At 44.7% G+C, this 18999-nt stretch overlaps 1 protein-coding gene across 1 annotated transcript in view; it reads right to left on the bottom strand.

Moving 5' to 3' along the window:
- ANO7 (anoctamin 7) overlaps positions 1-18999 on the bottom strand; it is a 43088-nt gene that overhangs the window by 5389 nt on the left and 18700 nt on the right. The window contains exons 9-19 of the mRNA XM_063132265.1: positions 18905-18995; positions 18117-18213; positions 16916-17059; positions 16698-16835; positions 13613-13711; positions 13421-13523; positions 11222-11333; positions 6933-6987; positions 5676-5773; positions 3904-4046; positions 2168-2373 (exon numbers count right to left, since the gene is read on the bottom strand). Coding sequence (XP_062988335.1) covers positions 2168-2373; positions 3904-4046; positions 5676-5773; positions 6933-6987; positions 11222-11333; positions 13421-13523; positions 13613-13711; positions 16698-16835; positions 16916-17059; positions 18117-18213; positions 18905-18995 — 1286 coding nt within the window. The remainder of the gene's footprint in view (positions 1-2167; positions 2374-3903; positions 4047-5675; positions 5774-6932; positions 6988-11221; positions 11334-13420; positions 13524-13612; positions 13712-16697; positions 16836-16915; positions 17060-18116; positions 18214-18904; positions 18996-18999) is intronic.

The raw sequence follows: 18999 nt of genomic DNA, 5'->3' as shown, positions 1-18999 counted from the left end.
ATTGGACCATTGGAACATTGATGGTGCTATATAAATAAATAAATAAATAAATAAATAATAATAATTAGACAAATCAGTAAAAATCCACTGAGGATTTCAGGTTACAACAATTCATTATTTTCTACTGCCATGCTCAGGCTAAACCTGCCTTCTAGCCCTGATGGCTTCAATTACTCGTGGAAAAACAAAGTTGGCTGCATTTGCAACAGTCTTGTCGATTGCAGCCTGTCTGCTTTGTCTTAGAACATAACATGTGGGTCCCACCACAGAGCCATCAAGCATTAAACTCACTCTTTTCAGCATAGCACTACCTTGGTTGTTTCTTGGTCACAGTACAAGAAGCCACTGGCTAATAATATACAACAGAGCCGGGGTGGGGGGCCATTCTAGCCTGAGGGGGCCAGATTGATTCCCAGGTCAATCCCTAGGGGCTGGATGACATCAGGGTCCTTCCCTCCCGCAGCAGACTCACCTTCTGATGTCATTGGGCTCCTTTCTCCAAGTTGAGAGACGCAGAGCAGTTGGCTTCTTGTATCATGGCCAAGAAACAGAACCAAGATAGGGCAATGCAGAATGGAGCGTGCTTAGTGTTTGACAGCTCATGTTATGGGACAAGTAGACAGGGTGCAGTTGACACAATTGTTGGAAATGAGGCCAACGTCATTCCCTCCCCCCAAAGAAATTGAAGCCCTCAGGGCCAGAAGGCCTTTTCTCTGCACAGAGGAAGGGACACCCTGCTCAATACTCGAGATAAGGAGCCGTTATCACTCTGCAGGGAAATCCCACTCGCTATCTCTGATCAGTCATCAGAGATGAGAGTGGGGTTTCCCTACTCAGCACTAGGGAAAGGTTGCCTTTCTCTAATGCTGAGCACTGGGCAGAATCTGGGAGGAAAGCTGGTAGGCCGGATGGGGAAAACCCTTGGGCCAGATTCATTCCAGATGTTCCCCATCCCAAGCAAAGAAGTCCTTAGACCTACTCCAGCTGGACTGAATCAGCCCCCACCAGCCGCTGCCACCACCACCAACAGGTACCAATTGCCCTAGGGGAAGGATACCAACAAGTAATTTTTCAATATTTTGTTATTGTATTTTACTTGGAAGCCACATTGGAAGGCTTTGTATCCTTAAAAATTAATAAATAAAATTAATAAATTAATAAATATACACAACAACTAGCTGAGTGGGTGTGAAATAAGACAGAAGAGAAAAAGAGGCCCCCACCCTTTTTGTATTTGTAATGTATTTATTTACTGGGTTTCAATATTGTCCAAGAGCTGAAGCTCTCTGGGCAGCTGACAAAACAAAGGTTAAAACCTTAACATAAATTAATGCAGTAAAACAACGTAGTATCTAAAACCAATTTAAAAAGCCAACGATTACATCCAACCACAGAGAATGGCAGCAGTGCAAGGATCTGAAAAGCATCAACACATTTTTCAAACTGAAAGCCTGGGAGAATAAAAAGGTCTTCACCACCACATCGGGGCAAGGCAGGCCTCTCTCTGATGATGGCATCCCACAACCAGTGACCAACACTGAAAAGTCTCTCTCCTCTCTAGTAGGCACCAGCCTGCAACAGACTTGGGGGAAAACAACCCACCCATCTTAAGAGACCTCTAGGCCCAGGCAGACAGGAGGGTTCTCCTCACCCAGAGCTGAATGGGGAAATGCAGGCAGCTCCCTCTTCAATGCTTTCTTCTGCTGAATTGTGGCATTGCTGGGAGAGCTGGGACAGATCTCTCTCCCATCTCTCTTGGTCTGCTGCTGCTCTGGGATGGGCATAAACCTAGGGGGAAATATCCTTCTCCATGCAAATAAACTACTTGAGTGAGCAGTAACCCCAGGCAGTTGTCCTATTCAGTAACGTGTGAACGTGCTCTCAGATGGAACATTGTCCATTGGAAAGGGCCCAGTCTATTCTAGCACCACCAAGAGAACTGGAACTGGCTCATTTTGATTTCATCTTAAATCCTAAACCACCTTGGAAAAGGAAGCCACCGATGAGTAAACACAATCCATCGTAAGCATCCTTGGAGGCCAGGGTAATAATCTAGCTACAGACTTTGTAGGATGGAGCAGTAGTTCCCAGTAAGGGACTTCAGTCAAAGTAACCTCATTGGGAGGCTGTGCTTTAATTGCTTAGCCTTTGTGCCAGCACTACTCACGTTGCTAATGACTGCCAAGTGCGTGATGACCTCCAAGATATGGAACCAGATGCCAATGCCTTGGGCCCGCTCAGCAACCGGGCGCCGGTACTCACAAACAAACTTATGGGCATCCAAGCGAATTTCCACCCAGTTGTTGAGCAAGGCGAACAGAGGTGCCAACGGGCAGGCAGCCACAAAGATGGTGATGAAGCCAAACTGCAGGACTGAAGGAGGGGAAAAAGAAGACATTTCACCAACCAGAGGCTGAAGGAAGGCGAGCACAGAAAAATCTTATGCGAATAAGGTCCCGCTGGTGGTCCTGCATAAAAAGCAACAAGACTGGGAAATGTTCTACTCTGACCTTCCCAAACTTGGTACCCGCCAAATGTGTTGGAATTACAACTTCCATCATCTCCAGCCAGCATGGCCTATATTCACAGGCCAGCTCCTCAAAGAAGTTGATTAGAGCTCAAGAAATCAGCATAGCTGCAATGGTTTCACAAATAGGGGAATGGTCTACCATCTGTTTCAAAATCTCAAGCAGCTCAGCTTTTACTGAAGATAAAAGCAACCAGGATTTTCTTTTTAGCTCCCAGCATAGCAGAGTATTGGCAAAGTTTGCATTGTGAAGCAATAAATTGACAGTATCCCATACTGGATCTGGGGACAACGAGCACGCTGGAGTATTCCTGTGTGTGTATATCGTGGGAGAGATGGCAAGACGTTCGCCCCATTCAGCGCTCTGTCTCTCTCAGGCTATGCCTGCAGTAATGCTAATCCACAGCTCTGTATTGCATGGGAGGAATACTGAGGCAAAAGTAACCCGTGTGAGTTGCGATGAAGGTCAGCCCGCCTTTTATCATGAGCAGCCCTGGCCCACGCCATACCATTACTGTTATTAGAAGGCACAATGTGCATTTCTCCTCCCATGCTAGACCTGTGGGAGCCACCAGTGCAGTTACAGACTGAATCCCTGTCTTGTTTTGTTTCTGCAGGAGACCTCCAATTTTATAATATGAAGCAGGCATAAGAACTGAATATTATTTAGTGTACTTTTGCTATCTGTGTGTGTTTTTAGTGCAAAATGCTGAGTTCTTCTCTAGAATGAAGAACAGGAGACATACACACCCAGAGAGAGACATTGGACTAGAGATATCTAACTGCCATTAGATACATCTCTGGATTCTGGGATTGGACACAAGTTACAGAACTTCACAGTTCCCCCATGACAGTGCCACATATTTTGGGAAACTGCTGACGCTGGTGTGGAAACGCTGCATAACTGCATTTAAGACAGGAGGCTTTTAGACATTAAGAAGAAGAGAAGAGATCAGACTGGATCAGACCAAAGGCCCATCTAGTCCAGTACTCTGTTCGCACAGTGGCCAACCAGATGCCTGTGGGAAACGCACAAGCAGGGCATTATACTCATTCGTGTGGAGTGCAGCCATAGGGCAGAGATGGGCAACTTGTTGTCCTCCTGATGTTGTTGGACAGCAACACCTATCACCTTTCGCTATGAACTAGGCTGGCTAGGCCTGATGGGACTTGTAGTCCAATAATATCTGGGGGGGGGCACAAGTTGCCCACCCATGCCATAGAAGACATGGGAGATGTAACATTCCAGTCACCCTAGCACAATAATTTATTTTGTAATCACTAATCCTGTGACCGCTGCAATACATCTAGCAGAAGTGTTCAGTGAACTGTCCTCAGTGACTCATCCCTTTTTCCTTCTCCCAGATGAGTCGTACCCATTTCCAAGTATTCGTCGAAAAGCCCGACATAGGGCAGCAGTTCATAATCACTCTCCCAGTGCTGCTTCACGAACGTTTCTTGGCCCTCCTTTTTCCTTTTAGAGAGACCGCCTCGTTTATGCCACCATGTTTTCAACTTCCTGTGGAGAGCAGAAGATCATGGTTACGAACATCCAGGTCATTTCCTTTTCTGGTCCATGAGGCGGGACCAATTAGTGGCTGCCTTGTGCACCCAGACCAGGCCTTCCCTGACGTGGCAACCTTGGGATGGGTTGGATTACAAATTCCATCATCCCCAGCCACATCTTGAGGGGGCCAGGTCAGGGAAGGTTGCCCTATAGGAAGTGCACCCTGAAGACACACATGATCTTGGGCTCTAGATAGAGGGTAGGACAACGTAAGGGTAGCAGCAGCAGCTCCCACCCATTTCTGACCAAGGTCTGTGAAGATGGATATGGGATTTGGCTTCCTCTTCAACCTACACATTGTCCAGGGAGTTAGAACATTCCTCCCTACCTTGAGCTGTCAGCAGTCTCACACCTGGTATGGCACTGAAAGGCTGATTCTGCAGCAGCACTCCAATTGCCCCCCATTTGTAGCACTGGATCTGCTGTGGGCCAGAGCTGATGCAAGATGGGATGGAAAATGAACACTACTTGATTCAACGCTGGGCTGCTGCAGACCCTAGAAGAAGCTCGGTGAAAACGGTAGTGCTTGGGCCAGGAGAGGCTGTACCTAAAGCTGTGACTGCCCATTTTTTTGTCATCTAAAGCATTGACCTGGTTCACACAATCACTGTAGCCTTATTTAAACCACTGTGAGTTGCTGGGTCACTTTTGTTCATTCAAGCTTTGACTGTGGCTTGTTATGTTGTGTGAAGCCAGCGAGCATAGGTTGTTGGCACAGTTATCAAACTACCTACAATCCTAAAAACAACTCATGGATCGTGGGTAGTTTGTTAACCATACTAACAACCCACCATCACTGGGTTCACACAACATGGCAAGCAGTTGCAGCTTGAATATGCATGGACCACTAAGCCCCAGGAGTAAATTAAGCCACCATGGTTTAGCAGGACATGCAAACTGACCAGAGCGGAGTGCAATGTCTTGACCCGAACACAATATGCCAAGGTCACCCACAGACAAGCGCCTGCTGCATTGGCAGAAGCTTCCCTCGTCTGGGTCAGATAAAATATCAGATAAATAAATATTGAAGCTGGCTGCTAGTCTGATCTGCAAAAACAGAACTGGAGCACTGTGAAAACTTGTAAGTTCAAAGCACCTAGGACTAGAAACGAGCCGGGGGAGTAACCCACTCTTGGATCACCCCCTAGCTACTGCAACTAAAGAGAAAGATGTTTCAGAAGTTTTGGGCAATCTCTCTCTCTCACTGCCAAATATGATTTGTCCTCATTTTCCATGGCTACACAGATGACACTGAATGGACTATTGTGTGTGACACTGGCCAAATCTGGGTGTTTTTAAGTACCATGACTCTAACAGAGTACTCTATTCCCAGTCATCCAGCTCAAGCCTCTTAAGGTTTAAAATACATAGTATTATTACCACTAGCCCCTACTGTCCCAGCTCTCTTGGCCTCTTGGACTATTTCCTGTTCCTCATATGACTAAATCAAATAAGGCATATCCCCCATACCCTGGCTATATGACTAAACTATTGCATACAGTCACTCTGGCAATGACCCAGAGAAAATCCCCTGCGCTGAGCATAATTTTCACTATTCCAGCAAAGCACAAGGTCACTCACGGGATGAGGATCTCCTGTATGTTGTTAATGACTTGCTTTCCCACCATAATGATCAGAAGCTCCTGGGCAAGTTCAATGAGGCAGCCACCTGGACCACACTGGACAAAACAGAAGCATAATGTATAGTATGTGGCAGACACTCATTAGCAGTCCCTCAAATCATGCATTGGAGATGGAATATGAAGGCCTACATGATGGAATGCCACTCCATGAAAGAAAGCAAAACAAATATGACACAGAGAAAACTAGAACGTTTCTCCCTGGAATCTAGGATTTCTATATGCCAGGATAGGGATGCACAAGAATTTAGTTTATTTTGCAAACATGCCACGTTTGCAACCCCAAACGCAGATGTGAGCATGTTCTCCAAAACTTTTGCAAATTCTGAAAAATGCCTCCGTGTTTGAAAAAATGCATTAAAAAATACACATATTTAAAAATGTGTATCTTCGGGGGGGGGGGGAGTTTGAACTTTTGGAAAATACACAATTTTTTGCCAGATTTCTCTATGTGTTTTTTCCTCTTCTTCTCGCAATTTAATAGTTTTAATAGTTTTACTGCTTTTAAATTATATATTGTTTTAACTTGGTTTATGGTTTAATTTGTGCTGTGTATATTTACTGCTTTTATACTGTATGCTTTTATCTGTACGCAGCCCTGAGATCTTATTGATATAGGGCGGGATATAAATGTTTTAAATAAATAAATAAATAAATTTGCCTGTTCATGCAAAACGAACAGAGTTTGCAAACGAAGATGGAAAATGGAGACAAACATTTTAGCTTAAAGATTTTACTGCCAGTAACTAAGCCTTAGGAGAGACTTTCAACCTTTCAGAATGGGGGAAAAAACGCCTGGCAGTCAGGGGGAAGGGGCGGGACCAACTGGCAGAGTGATCCCTGCCCTACGCTCTTGAGAAATGCCCTATGGTGCACCACACCTATCTCAAAGACTTCCATCTCTGCAGAATATTGGAGAGGGCAGGATGGAACCTGGGCTTCCCACTGAATAGATGGAGCAAGAAGAGGGGATCTTTTTGGCCTTTGTGGAGAAAGTATGCTCTCAACACTGAGCTTGAGGCTGACATATGGCTGGAGCCAGCTGGACCCTATTTCCTTAACAAAGAGAACTCTGTGTTTTGTTTTGTTTGTTTATTACAGATCAGTTTTATCCCCCACCCTTTAATCAGCCACGTTCCATATAGTTTACTTGGGGTGAGATCCCATCCCATTTCCTAGTCTCTGCCGAGATACTCACATCCTCATTGCGGATGCCGAGCAATTTGTTGTAGTGGCCTGGGTAGCCTACAAACCTGAAGAAGAGAAGGAGGAAGAGAAGATTGAGGGGAGACCTGATAGCACTCTTCAAATACTTGAAAGGTTGTCACACAGAGGAGGGCCAGGATCTCTTCTCGATCCTCCCAGAGTGCAGGACACGGAATAACGGGCTCAAGTTACAGGAAGCCAGATTCTGGCTGGACATCAAGAAAAAAATTCTGACTGTTAGAGGAGTACAACAGTGGAATCAGTCACCTAGGGAGGTTGTGGGCTCTCCCACACTAGAGGCCTTCAAGAGGCAGCTGGACAAGCATCTGTCAGGGATGCTTTAGGGTGGATTCCTGCATTGAGCAGGGGGTTGGACTCGATGGCCTTGTAGGCCCCTTCCAACTCTGCTATTCTATGATTCTATGAGGAGGAGGCAGTCAATTGCAATACTTGGCTCTGGCTTTCTTTACTACTGGATTAAACACCCGCCCCCTCCTGCCGCACTCGCACATCGTGGGACACCGGGTGGCGTAGTGGTACATTTGGAAGTGTAGGTGATCATCATGACAGCCCATGTAGCCACTCTTCCAAGGAGAGTCCAAAAATGCAGGCAGCTGTATTGATCGATATCAACAAACCAATTCTAGCAGTTTTCACATCCACCACGAGCAGCTCTTTCATAAAGCTAATGGCTCAAGACCAAGGGCACCGCAAAATACTTTGTATTACAACAGGGAGAGCTCACAACAATATATCATTGTTTTACTCTCGTTTTATACCATAATTTTAAACGTTTAAAAGTTTTATATTATGTTTTATCACGTTGGTGTGTTTTAACTGTTGTAAAACACCCAGAGAGCTTCAAATATTGGGAAGTATGCAAATGTAATAAAAATAAATAAAAAATAAATTAACCAATGCCATTGCTGGGGAAATCCATCCCACACCCACCCCAGCTACTGAGAAGATTGCTCAGAATGAAATCCTGCATCAGTGTCCCTGTTAAACAAAAAATGCTGGTGGTCCATCTTTGTGAATCCTGGCTCCACTACACCACTGAGGACACCACCCACAAAAACAACAAGTTGGTAGAGGCCATGCCATCTACTGCCTCACCACCAGAACAAAGCTGAATCATTCAACCTGCTGCCCCAAATGACTCACCCTGGACAATCCAGGCTTGAAAGTGTCTCAGGGCTTCTCTACATTAAAGCAAAAATCCCGCACCCTTACTAGGCTTTCTTCTTGTCGAGTGTTTCCAGGATTACAATCAGCACAATACACATGCTTCCCCTTCCCCCCCTTTTTTGGCTGCTGCTTTTGTGGGGAAGTTTCATATATTCCATTTATACAGCCAGCAGATGGTGCTGCAACATTACAACAATATTGCGCTATCTGGATTACACCAGCTCTTTGATGGTGGTGTATATTAGTTAATGCATTTTGGGTGAGTTAAATCATGGAGGAATAAATGTAAAAATGGTGGAGAAGCACTGGAGGATGACAACGTTGTGAAAAGGACCCGCAAACGTCAATGAGTAACCAATCTTGATTGCACTACGTAAGCTCTGTGTGAAGGAGCCCATAAGCATAGAAAAGAGCAAAGTATTGAGGGATCCTGAGTAGAAAGAGGTTCAAATGGCTCAAGCAAGTCAAACCACACATGTGCAGGGTGTGGGGACAAAGCCATCTTCCTCCAAACTATGCACTTCCTTCTAAATATTGTGCCATTACTACTCTTTTATTTCTTAGCTTTATAATATTGGCACAAAACATAAACAAGAGAGATAAATAAGGGGAAAATCACATAGTGAGCAGTACACTGTGATCCCAGCTTGCTTCCTTTATGTTTAACACTCATCTCTACAGCAGTGGCTGGACTGAATCTGGGCCACTGCATAACGCACCATCCAGAAAAGAACTGTACAGCTCTCCTTTCAAATCAAGGGAGGTGGAGCGTAGTTCTGACATCAGATTAAAGATTTTCTGTCCAAATTCCTTCCTGTATAACTGTCAGTGGAAGTTATATGTGTGCTCCTCTTCAACCCAAGCCTAAGATATTAAAATCAATGCACACCTCTCTTGCAGACATTTTCCAATTCTCCCGCTAACTTTTTGATAACTGACATGAATCAAGCCTTTATCCCAACCCATTTGCTAATTTTCATTGGTCAAAGAAACAGAAGCTACCACACGAGATGCGAACCTCTGTGTATCATTTTATTCCTGGATCTAGACCCAATCCACACAGTGTTGCTTCTTTTCTTCTGTGTTCTAGTTCACCAAGGGATGAGTCCTGTGGTGACATACCATGGACGAAAGTCTTACAGTCTAACACTCATGCAACCTCCTGAATTGGGTTTACCAATAATGCACCTTTCCCAGCATGGTCTGATCCCCTCCTTAAAACCGCTCCCACAGCTCTCTTTGGGCCAAAGTACGAGTGATGATAAATGCATCATTAGCGATCATGTCAGGGATGTTTATGTATGTATGTATGTATGTATTTAACTAGCTAGCTTAATAGCAGGCATGTGAGGGACATTTTTTTAGGAACCAGAGCATTTCCCTCCCTCCACTGCAATCCCAATGAAAATCCCTGCATTGCTATTAGCCTTGGCGGAGGTGGGGAACTCTCATTGACCCCAATGAACAGAAACCAAGGAACCTCTAGAATCTCTGCAACCCACTAGAATCTCATGTTTCATTTTGAAGCAGCATACATGAAAAGAATCCTACTGGCACTGTAAACAGCAAAATCACACAATCACGCGGAGACACTTTGAATTATCTCTCTCTGAGGTGTAGCAAAATTGTATGGAACAAACCCCAGTGGCCCTTTTAAGAGAAAGGCTGCTTTGGGAGGGAGCAACTTAAAGCAGATAGATACCCAGGGAGTGTTCAACTATCCCCTACCTATCCATTCTTTGCTCCAAATTGCTCCTCCCACCCACCCCGAACCTCATGGAGTTTCAAATATGTCTTCAAGAGGGTGCGGTGGGCTTTGTTGCACACACTGATATGTAATATTTAGTTACTAAATAAGAACTCCCTCCTGGGTTTCTCAACTTCAAATGACCCCATCTTGAAGCAGGCTTTTTTTTTTAAAGGCCAATGAGGTTTCGCTATTTGTGCTTAATGTTTAGTTATGCCTGAAGACAGCGCCTTTCCCCCAAATTTGCATCCTGCGATCACTGAGATCCAGGGCTTTAAATCATCCTTTATACAGATCACAAACATCGCAAGCTGTAGCTAACTTATTTGACACATGCAGCCCCCAAGGCTTGTATATTGAGTCTGACCTGTAACAACAACTCACCCAGGATTCACATTGCTATACTGCATTGGGGCAGTAGATGGCCACAGTACTACACTTTTCTCCATCACTCACAACACTAATGGATTGTAGGCAGGACTGCTGCTGAATCTGCAGCTCTGGTTCATCTAAGCACTGTTCCAGAACTGCTAGCCTGGTCACATTAGGAAAATACTCACATTTCCACTGAACCCAGCTACTGATGAGGAGAGGGATGGTGGAGCAAGCAAGGCCAAATCTACACCAGCAAAGCAAAACCTGCAGGCCCTCCCCTTCCCACCCTGACCTTCTTGAGCTCTGCCCCCTCCTTAGTAGCCTAGAAAATGGTAAAGTCATCCTGTACCAACACAGAGTTTGCTATTGCCAATGCAGTGTGATGACATCATAGGTTTGTGCTAGGGTTAAAGGGCCATTTTGGTAAGCATGGCATTGTCTGGGACAAACCCCTATAGTCTGACGTAGCTCAACAGCGCCATCTAGAGTGTTTGGGTTTTCAGAACCCCGCTGTGAGGCATGAACCTGCCTACATCCTGGCTTTTGTCTCTGAATACCCGTCTAAATCAGGGGTGGAGAACTGAAATTGGGTGTGGGGCCAGATGCCCCCTCCATAGCTCTCCAAAGGCATGATGATATCAGTGTACATGTCCATAGCAAGTCATATCATTGGGTCACGGCTGAAGGACCAGCTCGGTGCACCAGTTGACGAGGGACTCGCCTTCACCTGCCCCACACTTTCCCCCATTGGGGAGGAAGCAGGGCAAGCAAAGCTGCTCTGACTAAGGCACCAGGTTTTATGTTATAAAAAGGGCCTTACAGATAGATAGGGTATTATAAAAATGCATGCATTTAGTTGGGGCATCCTATTTCTTTGGTACAGATATAAGGCTTTCAAGCATCTCTATGCCACAAAGGAGCGTTGCTTCCACTTTGAGTTAGAAAAGCTGGCCATCCCCAAAACAACTCACCTGCCCTTAAAGAAGGCAATGTAGATGGGAGAAGAGTAGAAATTGATGAATTCAAAGACAAACACCTTAAAGGTGAATGCATCTTCAAACATGGTCTGGGTACGATGCATCTCTGTGGCAGAAAAACATAAAATAGATGTCATGGGAATGGTGGGTGCCCTCCAGGCCTACCTGGTGATCAACCATGCTGGGGTGCATCCTTAATGGCTTATCTGAATAAGATTCTAGATGGCTCAAATCCCACCCCCCCACCCCCACGCATAGTCTACAAGTCACAGGATTCTAATGTACATTGTGGGTTACACGTACTTTGTAGAAAGAATCTGGAATTTAGTTCTGATTTAAGTCCTGCTCACACATTCCTGCTACACACAGGGCTATTGCATGGAGGGCAGAGTGGGGCAGCAACATCTTCCCCGCCCCGCAGTCTGCAAAAGGGTGCCTGCTCGTGTGTGGTTGGGACACCAGCACAATTGGCACTCCTGATACTCCAGTGTGCCTATGCATGAGGAGCTGCTTGCACATAGGTGCCCGTTTGCAGTCATTCATGCTCAATGTGCAGACATGGGGGGGGGGGGGCAGCGATGGAGCCATGAAGCAGAGCTCTGCTTCAGCCTACTAAAATTTCTCCTTATCCATTCTTTCTTCCTCTGGCAGTTTTGAAACTAGTTTATCAGGTCCTCCTTTCACATAATAGCAAATGGTAACGCAACTGCTGGAAAGCATTTTCATGGAGGTTTTCCTGACCACAATATTGATGCTTGCAGAGGTGAAGCATACTGTGGTCTAGTAAGACCACTCCTATTCCTGCTCTGTTTACAACTTTTTAGGATGAATTTTAAATGGTTCACTAATTGTCCACATTCCAACACCAGATAACCAGAAAGTGTAGTAGTCTAGGCACATAGTTTTGCAGTGCTCTATTTTTTAGAAAGCTAAGAGGGATCAGAAAAAGGGGCTTATAGATTCACGAAATTCTGTCCCCTATAATTAAAGCACTGACCTATCTGTAACTTTAAAACAACATATATACAAACAAGTAGGCAACTTTAGGCAAGAAACTGGTAACTCTTCCAGTTACTATCCAAGGGGCTGTCTATAGGTGTGGAAAGCCCCACGGTGGCCGCACATCTGCAGTGCGCCGATTAGACAATGCAGGAGCAGCTTCGCAGCCACTGCAGGGCTTTCCTGCAATGCTGCAATTTGAAAAAGTCGGGGCTTTATCTTGACTTTTTCAATCATAGTCATTATGTTGTTCCAAGGCCAATCTGGGGGTGGTGCCTGGTGGAAGGCAACTGGTGATTGGTTGCTTTCCACCAGGAAAAGGGCGGGGGCAGCTCTGGTTGCCAGATGGCCACCTAGAAACCCAACACTGCCCTGGGAGAGGGAAAGCACAGGGTTTGAGAGGGAGGCAGTGTCAACCCGGCGCCGTGAAGATAGCCCCCAAGAATCATGGACCACTTACTGCAAAACAGGCACCTGTATTAAAACAAACTACCCATTTGTATCTTTACTACAACACGGGGCATAGATGGGGTAATGCAAAGGAAGTGGGAGTGACAATACAAACTTTATTGGTTGACAGTAAATTAAAACAGCACTAGCGGGGGGGGAGTATTTTGGAAACTCACAAATTGTGGGCAAATTCATTATTATTATTATTATTATTATTATTATTATTATTATTATTATTATTATTATTATTATATCCCACTTTTTGCCCAATGCTGGGCCTCAAGGCAGCATCACAAAAATTAAAACATATACATTAAAAACCTATAAATAGAGATATACAAAAGTTAGAAGTATATTAAACATGTACTTAATTCTTAAGAAACTCTTGAGCAATTCTGATGTTGCTGAACAGAGACTGTCAATTCCTTAGACCTGTTTTCGGATTGGGAAACTTACTCCATTGACACCTAGTGTTCAGCTAGTGTTCAGCTATTTAAAATGCATTTAATGCAATGCTGAAATTGCAGAGGAGCTGAAGAGGCCTGCCCCCCTAAACACCTGCTTTTTAGAGGGCTATGGGGATATGCTTTGGCTATAAGTGGGGGGAGTTGGTCTTGTGGATTTCACTGAAGTTCCCATGTCCTTTCTCCTATAACTCAAGCGTTAGTTTTATGTTCTTGTTTCAAGAAGTCAGGGCGTGAGGCTCAGGACCTGCTCTAGCGCTCCCTAATGCAGCCCACTTACCCCACTTGGTCAGGAAATGTGCCAGTGCGATGTATATTTTGGAGAGGATGAGGATGAAGAAGAGGTTCACCACTGAGCCTGTGATGCTGGCAATACGAAACGCCTACGGGAGGCAAAGGGGAGAGAATGTGAGGTCCAAATGCAGATGGCACAACAAAGCCAGTCTGCAAGGGAGCCACACAGGTGTCTTACCGAAGCCACGATGAGGAAGTGCCCAGACCTGGATACGATGATGGTAATGATGGACCGGTAAAGGATGATGGAAACCAGGAACATCACCACCACAGCAATCTGCAGACAGAGCCGGGCAGAACAAACAGTAATCATGCAATTCCAGTTCTATTATTATTATTATTATTATTATTATTATTATTATTATTATTATTAGTATCCCGCCTTTTGCCCAATACTGGCCCTCAAGGAGGCCTTACAAAGTTTAAAACATACATTGTAAAACCTAGGGGAAAAAATGTACAAAATAATAATAATAATAATAATAATAATAATAATAATAATACATAAACGTTTAAAATACACAACAAAATTATAAGTCATTAACATAGATGGAGGGCCAGATTATTCTCCAAAGGCCTGCTGGAACAAACAAGTTTTAGCCTGCCTCCAAAAGCCCATCAAGGAGGGAGCCAGCCTAGCTTCTCCGGGAAGAGAGTACCAGAGCACTGGAGCAGCCACCGAGAAGGCCCCTCCCCCATGTTCGCACCAAGCTTGCCTGTGAAGATGGTGGGACTGACAGAAGGGCTTCTCCAGAAGATCTCAAAGCACGGGCAGGCTCATAAGGGAGAATACGGTCTTTCAAATACTGTGGGATGCATGTGGTCCTAGGGCTGTAGGCTGCCCACCCCTAGGTTAGTGTCTGGGATTTCACAAAAATGTAGTGTTTCTAGTGAATGAGTATCTCACTGCGGCTTTGCCTGATCACAGCAAGAGCAGACAACATGTTTTCTGTTGACAGCTGCATGTCAGCGGGGGATGGAGCTGAAACGAACAGTAATGAGGGCCAGAGCCAAAATGATTTGGGGTGTGTGTCACCCCCTTTCCTTTTCTGCCAACTCTTTTTCATTCTCTCCTGCCACCCCATTTTCTCTCTTTCCCTGTTCCTTCCTGCTCAGCAAGCTACCAGAGAACGGACAGGTGCCTCTTGGCCAAGGTCAAAACTGATCTCATCAAGAAGCCTTTGGAAATTAAACTGTGGGATGCATGTGGTCCTAAGGCTGTAGGCTGCCCACCCCTAGGTTAGTGTCTGGGATTTCACAAAAATGTAATGTTTCTTAACGGCCACGGATGTTCGTCTGAAAAGGCAATTCATCTGCAGGGGTAGGGGTCTGAGACGAGGGATTCAAAGACTGGGGCTGTTCACATGACAAGACAGCCCATTGAGGGTTATTTAATCTACGCTGAGGCTGCAATGCATGCAGGGCACGTCTGAACGCCATTTTGAATAGTCAACCCCCGCTCAGGGATTGTCATAACATGTGTACCCGGTGAGCATGGGATAATGCAAGGGTTAAACAACTTGAGGTGGGGTTGCATATGCAATTTGGCATCTGTGGGTGCTGTGGCTCATCGTGGGTTAAATAACACACATGGGTTATATAACACAGAGAGATCAAGGTTTTGAGAAATTTCATTCTTGATGGACATCACAAGTGCACCAGGCCCCATAATAACACAGGACAAGCCGCAGTGTGTCCAAACCTGGTGACTGCCTGTGAGAATCAGCCAATAGCTATGCTGGGTAGGAATTATGGGAACTGCAGACCAACACATCTGGAATGTATCATATTGGGGAAGGCTGCTTTAGAGTGTTTGAGGTACTACACAGATGTTATTAATCCTTACAAAAGGACTGTAAAAGGCTGAACCAGATGTTACCAAACCAGTCTTGTCCTCTTAAATTAGGGGTTCAGAATCTCTTTTAGAAAAGCTCTCAAGGGCCGGATGCCAGCAGTGGGCAGGACCAAAAGCAAAAGGGGGCAGGGTCAAAACTCACAAAAAAAGACAGAAAATACCAGCATGTTTTAGTTTGAAATTATTACTGCCAGTAATTAAATCTTAGGAGAGGCAATGCATCCTTTTAGATTGGAGAAAAACTGGTCTGGACCTCTGTCTGTCCAAGGACTTTTAAAATTGTCATTTTAAATGTTTAAATGTTTTAGTATTGGAATAAGTTTAATATGGTTTTAACTTTTGTGTATCTCTATTTATAGGGATTTTTTGTTCATGTTTTAAATTTTGTAATACCGCCTTAAGGCTCAGCATTGGACAAAAGGTGGGATATAAATAAAGATAATAATAATAATAATAATAATAATAATAATAATAATAATAATAATAATGGGAATCCACTGGTGGTTGTGGGAAGGGGGCATAACCTTCTTTGGACTCCCAGAAGACTAGATTGGGGTGTCTGGAGGCCTAATTTAAGCTTCTGCTCTCCTGTCTTAAATAGTCCTTCTTTGGCAAACACAGAATCACAGGATTGGAAGGTACTCTGAGTGATCATTTAGTCCAACCTGCAATCTTATAACTGCATTTTACCTTCTTGTTATCCTGTAGTTCTCCTATATGCCCTCCCATGAGATGCAGCTGGGGGTAATAGTGCCATGTCTCCACTCCCACCCGAGCTGCTGCTTTTGGCCACAGTCATTCAGGAGGAACAGGAAGAATGGCTGTGCCTGAACTTCTAAAATTAACTCCAAGGCATGCACCTTCTGCAACTTCCAGATAAGTGTTCCCCCCCACCCTCCACCTCAGCTGCTATGTTCTCCAAAGGGCTATGGATTTTACTCCTATCGCCTTCTTGTCTGAATGAAGATTAGCAAAGGAAATTGTGATTAAATGGGTATTCGCTAAAGGAACCTTTAGGCCTCGAGACTCAAAGCTTCGCCATGCGATCGATTTATTGCACCCTCATGATTGGCCATTCACGGAAGTTTGCAAGTCTTTTTCATGCCATCATCAACATGCCTCTCCCACTGTTTTTAAGTGGGAATCTGCCATTTTATAACCCCCCGAAAATGCAGTAATAAATGCAAAACGCGCTATAAAGCAGCGCCATGTGCTGGCAGTAAAAGTGAAACATATGGGAAGGAACCAGCAAAAGCAAGGTGGTGGGGAGCGCATGTATTGTGCTGACCCTTAAACCTGCGAAGACGCTGGAAATCAAAGCCCTGATAAGGCTGCAGGATCTTTGCTACCCATGGAGAAGCCCTCAGCGTTATCTGACAGCTCCACCCCCAAACAACAGCTCCCTCACCATCATGATGATGATCATTGATCCAGCAATGATTCTCTTGAAACGATTCTTCTTGGGGAAATAGGGTTCCTCCTCTCCAGTGATGGGATTTCTAGTTGTCATGGGAGCCATGGCAGTGAATTGGGGTCGTGGACGTTCCTATAAGAGAGAGAAATCTGAAGTGTACTCTATGTCAGTTTTGGATTTTAGTTGTGCTTAGGGGTCCCCAAAGCCAGTACCTCAATATCTTCAAAGTCTGAACAGTCCCAGCGGTGCGTCAGGGTAGCATTCATTCGCTTCCAGTACTCGAGGAAAGTGACTGCCCACAGAGCCATGAAGATGCTGAAGAAGACAGTCCCTCCATGGTCAAAAAGACGACCAGCCTGGGGGAAAAAAAACCCCAAACAGACAGGAATTGCAGTTGAATATGGGCCAAGACACACCCCCTCAAAAAAAGGGAGGTAGTTATATTATGCCCCCAAAATAATTAGTTATATTGTGCACTAAAACAACCACCAAATCCCAAAAGTTATGTTAAGTCATGTGAGAGGCTGAAACAAATTGTTTTAAATGTGACAGCTACCAGCACATGGTGAATATTTGTTGGGATTTCCTCCAAACCACGCACACAAGTGCACACACACACATATTCTCAAGGCAGGTAGCGTGGAAGAAATTGTCTGTACCAAATGGAATCCTCTAAACCAAGCTCCTTATCTTGGCATATCCTGTGTAGCAGCTTTCAGTAAGAAGATGGAGAGGGAAGTTACTCATTCTCAATAGGCACAGTTATGCAAAACAGGGGAGGATCATAGCTCACTGATCGGGCACGTGCCCTTGATGACTTTGTTGTATGCTGGTCTTAAGAACATAAAGAAGAGCCACACTGGATCAGACCAAGGTTCCATCTTATTCAGCATTCTATTCACACAACGGCCAACCAGCTGCCTGTGGGAAACCCACTGTGTTCTTGCTATGCCTATGTTGGTTTGTAGTGGAAGATCTTGAATGTGAGGATTTGTTATTAGAATAATTTGAGTCTTGGAGATGACTTACCCCTGTCTCTTTCTTTCTCTGTGTTTTAAAGGTTTTTTAAAGACCTATGTTGTTAACAATTCAATGCACTTTTAGTTAGATGATCCTTTGATTGTGAGACTTCTTTTTTTCTCTTTTTTCTTTTTAAAGAATGCTGGGATTTCCTCCTTGCCACCACCACCACCACCTCCGTCCTCTTTAGCTATGTTATGTCCCAAACCTGGCAGGGTTTTGCCCCCACAGGAGGACGGAGGAACTACAGTAAAGAAACATATGGTATGTCTGTTGCTTCAAATTGAGCACACACTGGGGGTATCATCTAGCACTCTGGTGGCTTTAATAACGTGTTAATAAAAGTATTACATGTTTTTAATCGGAGCGTTTCTTCACAGCTATGTACTGTACCTTAAACATTGTGCAGATGGAGGAGAGGTTCCAGTAAGGGCAGACTTTGCAGAGTGGGCACATCTGGTATTTACCACCGCTGGTACAGATCTCTTGTCTGTAGTTCATATGGAGAACAACAATAAAGGTGGGGGAAAGAGGACAGTTAACCCACCAGACTGACTCCTAGCTTCTCTTCTGAACTCTTTTGCTTCTTTAGCCATTGTTTTTCTGTTCCTAAGAGTGTTTTTCCTCCCATTTTTGCAGGGATAAGTGTAACCGCCTTAGGCCCCACTTAACTCTGGCTGCACAGATATCAGGTAAGTAGCAAAGCCACCATTCACATCCTGTCTCCGAGAAGCACATTTCCAATGAGCCTTGTGGATCTAAACAGTAGAAATCTGATTAGTCAGGTTATTTCACGCTGGCTCGTGGGAAACTTGGGATCCTTCCAGACGGAGGGCTCCTAACACTACCAATCAAAAGGCATTGTGCTGCAATTCCATCTTTTTTCCTTAATGGGTTTTCTGCAGTAAGAAAAGAGATGGAAGCAGCAGCGGGAAAACACCGGAAGGTTACAAGTGGAAGACAACATCATCTGACCGCCTCCATAAAATTATGCAAATAAGCCAGGGCAATGTCACCATAAAAGCCATGTCTGGAAGCATCCTTGAAAAGACACACACTGCTCCAAAACTGTGTGCAATGCCCATGTGAAAAAGGCGGTGTCACCAAACCATCTAGCTTGATCATAGTTCCCCTGAGCACAGAAGTGAGGAAGGAGGAGCAAGGAAAGAGTTGACACTTACGTAGGGATGTCATCAAACATCATAAAGATGCCTATTATGAAGACGAGTGTCCCTACAACAGCTGCTGGTAAAAGCCAACCAGTGTAGAAACCTAA

Source organism: Elgaria multicarinata, chromosome 8, assembly GCF_023053635.1.
Source record: "Elgaria multicarinata webbii isolate HBS135686 ecotype San Diego chromosome 8, rElgMul1.1.pri, whole genome shotgun sequence".
Lineage (NCBI taxonomy): Eukaryota > Metazoa > Chordata > Lepidosauria > Squamata > Anguidae > Elgaria > Elgaria multicarinata.
The sequence above is the reverse complement of the archived record's forward strand: the minus strand, read 5'-3'. Positions and strand labels throughout refer to the sequence as shown.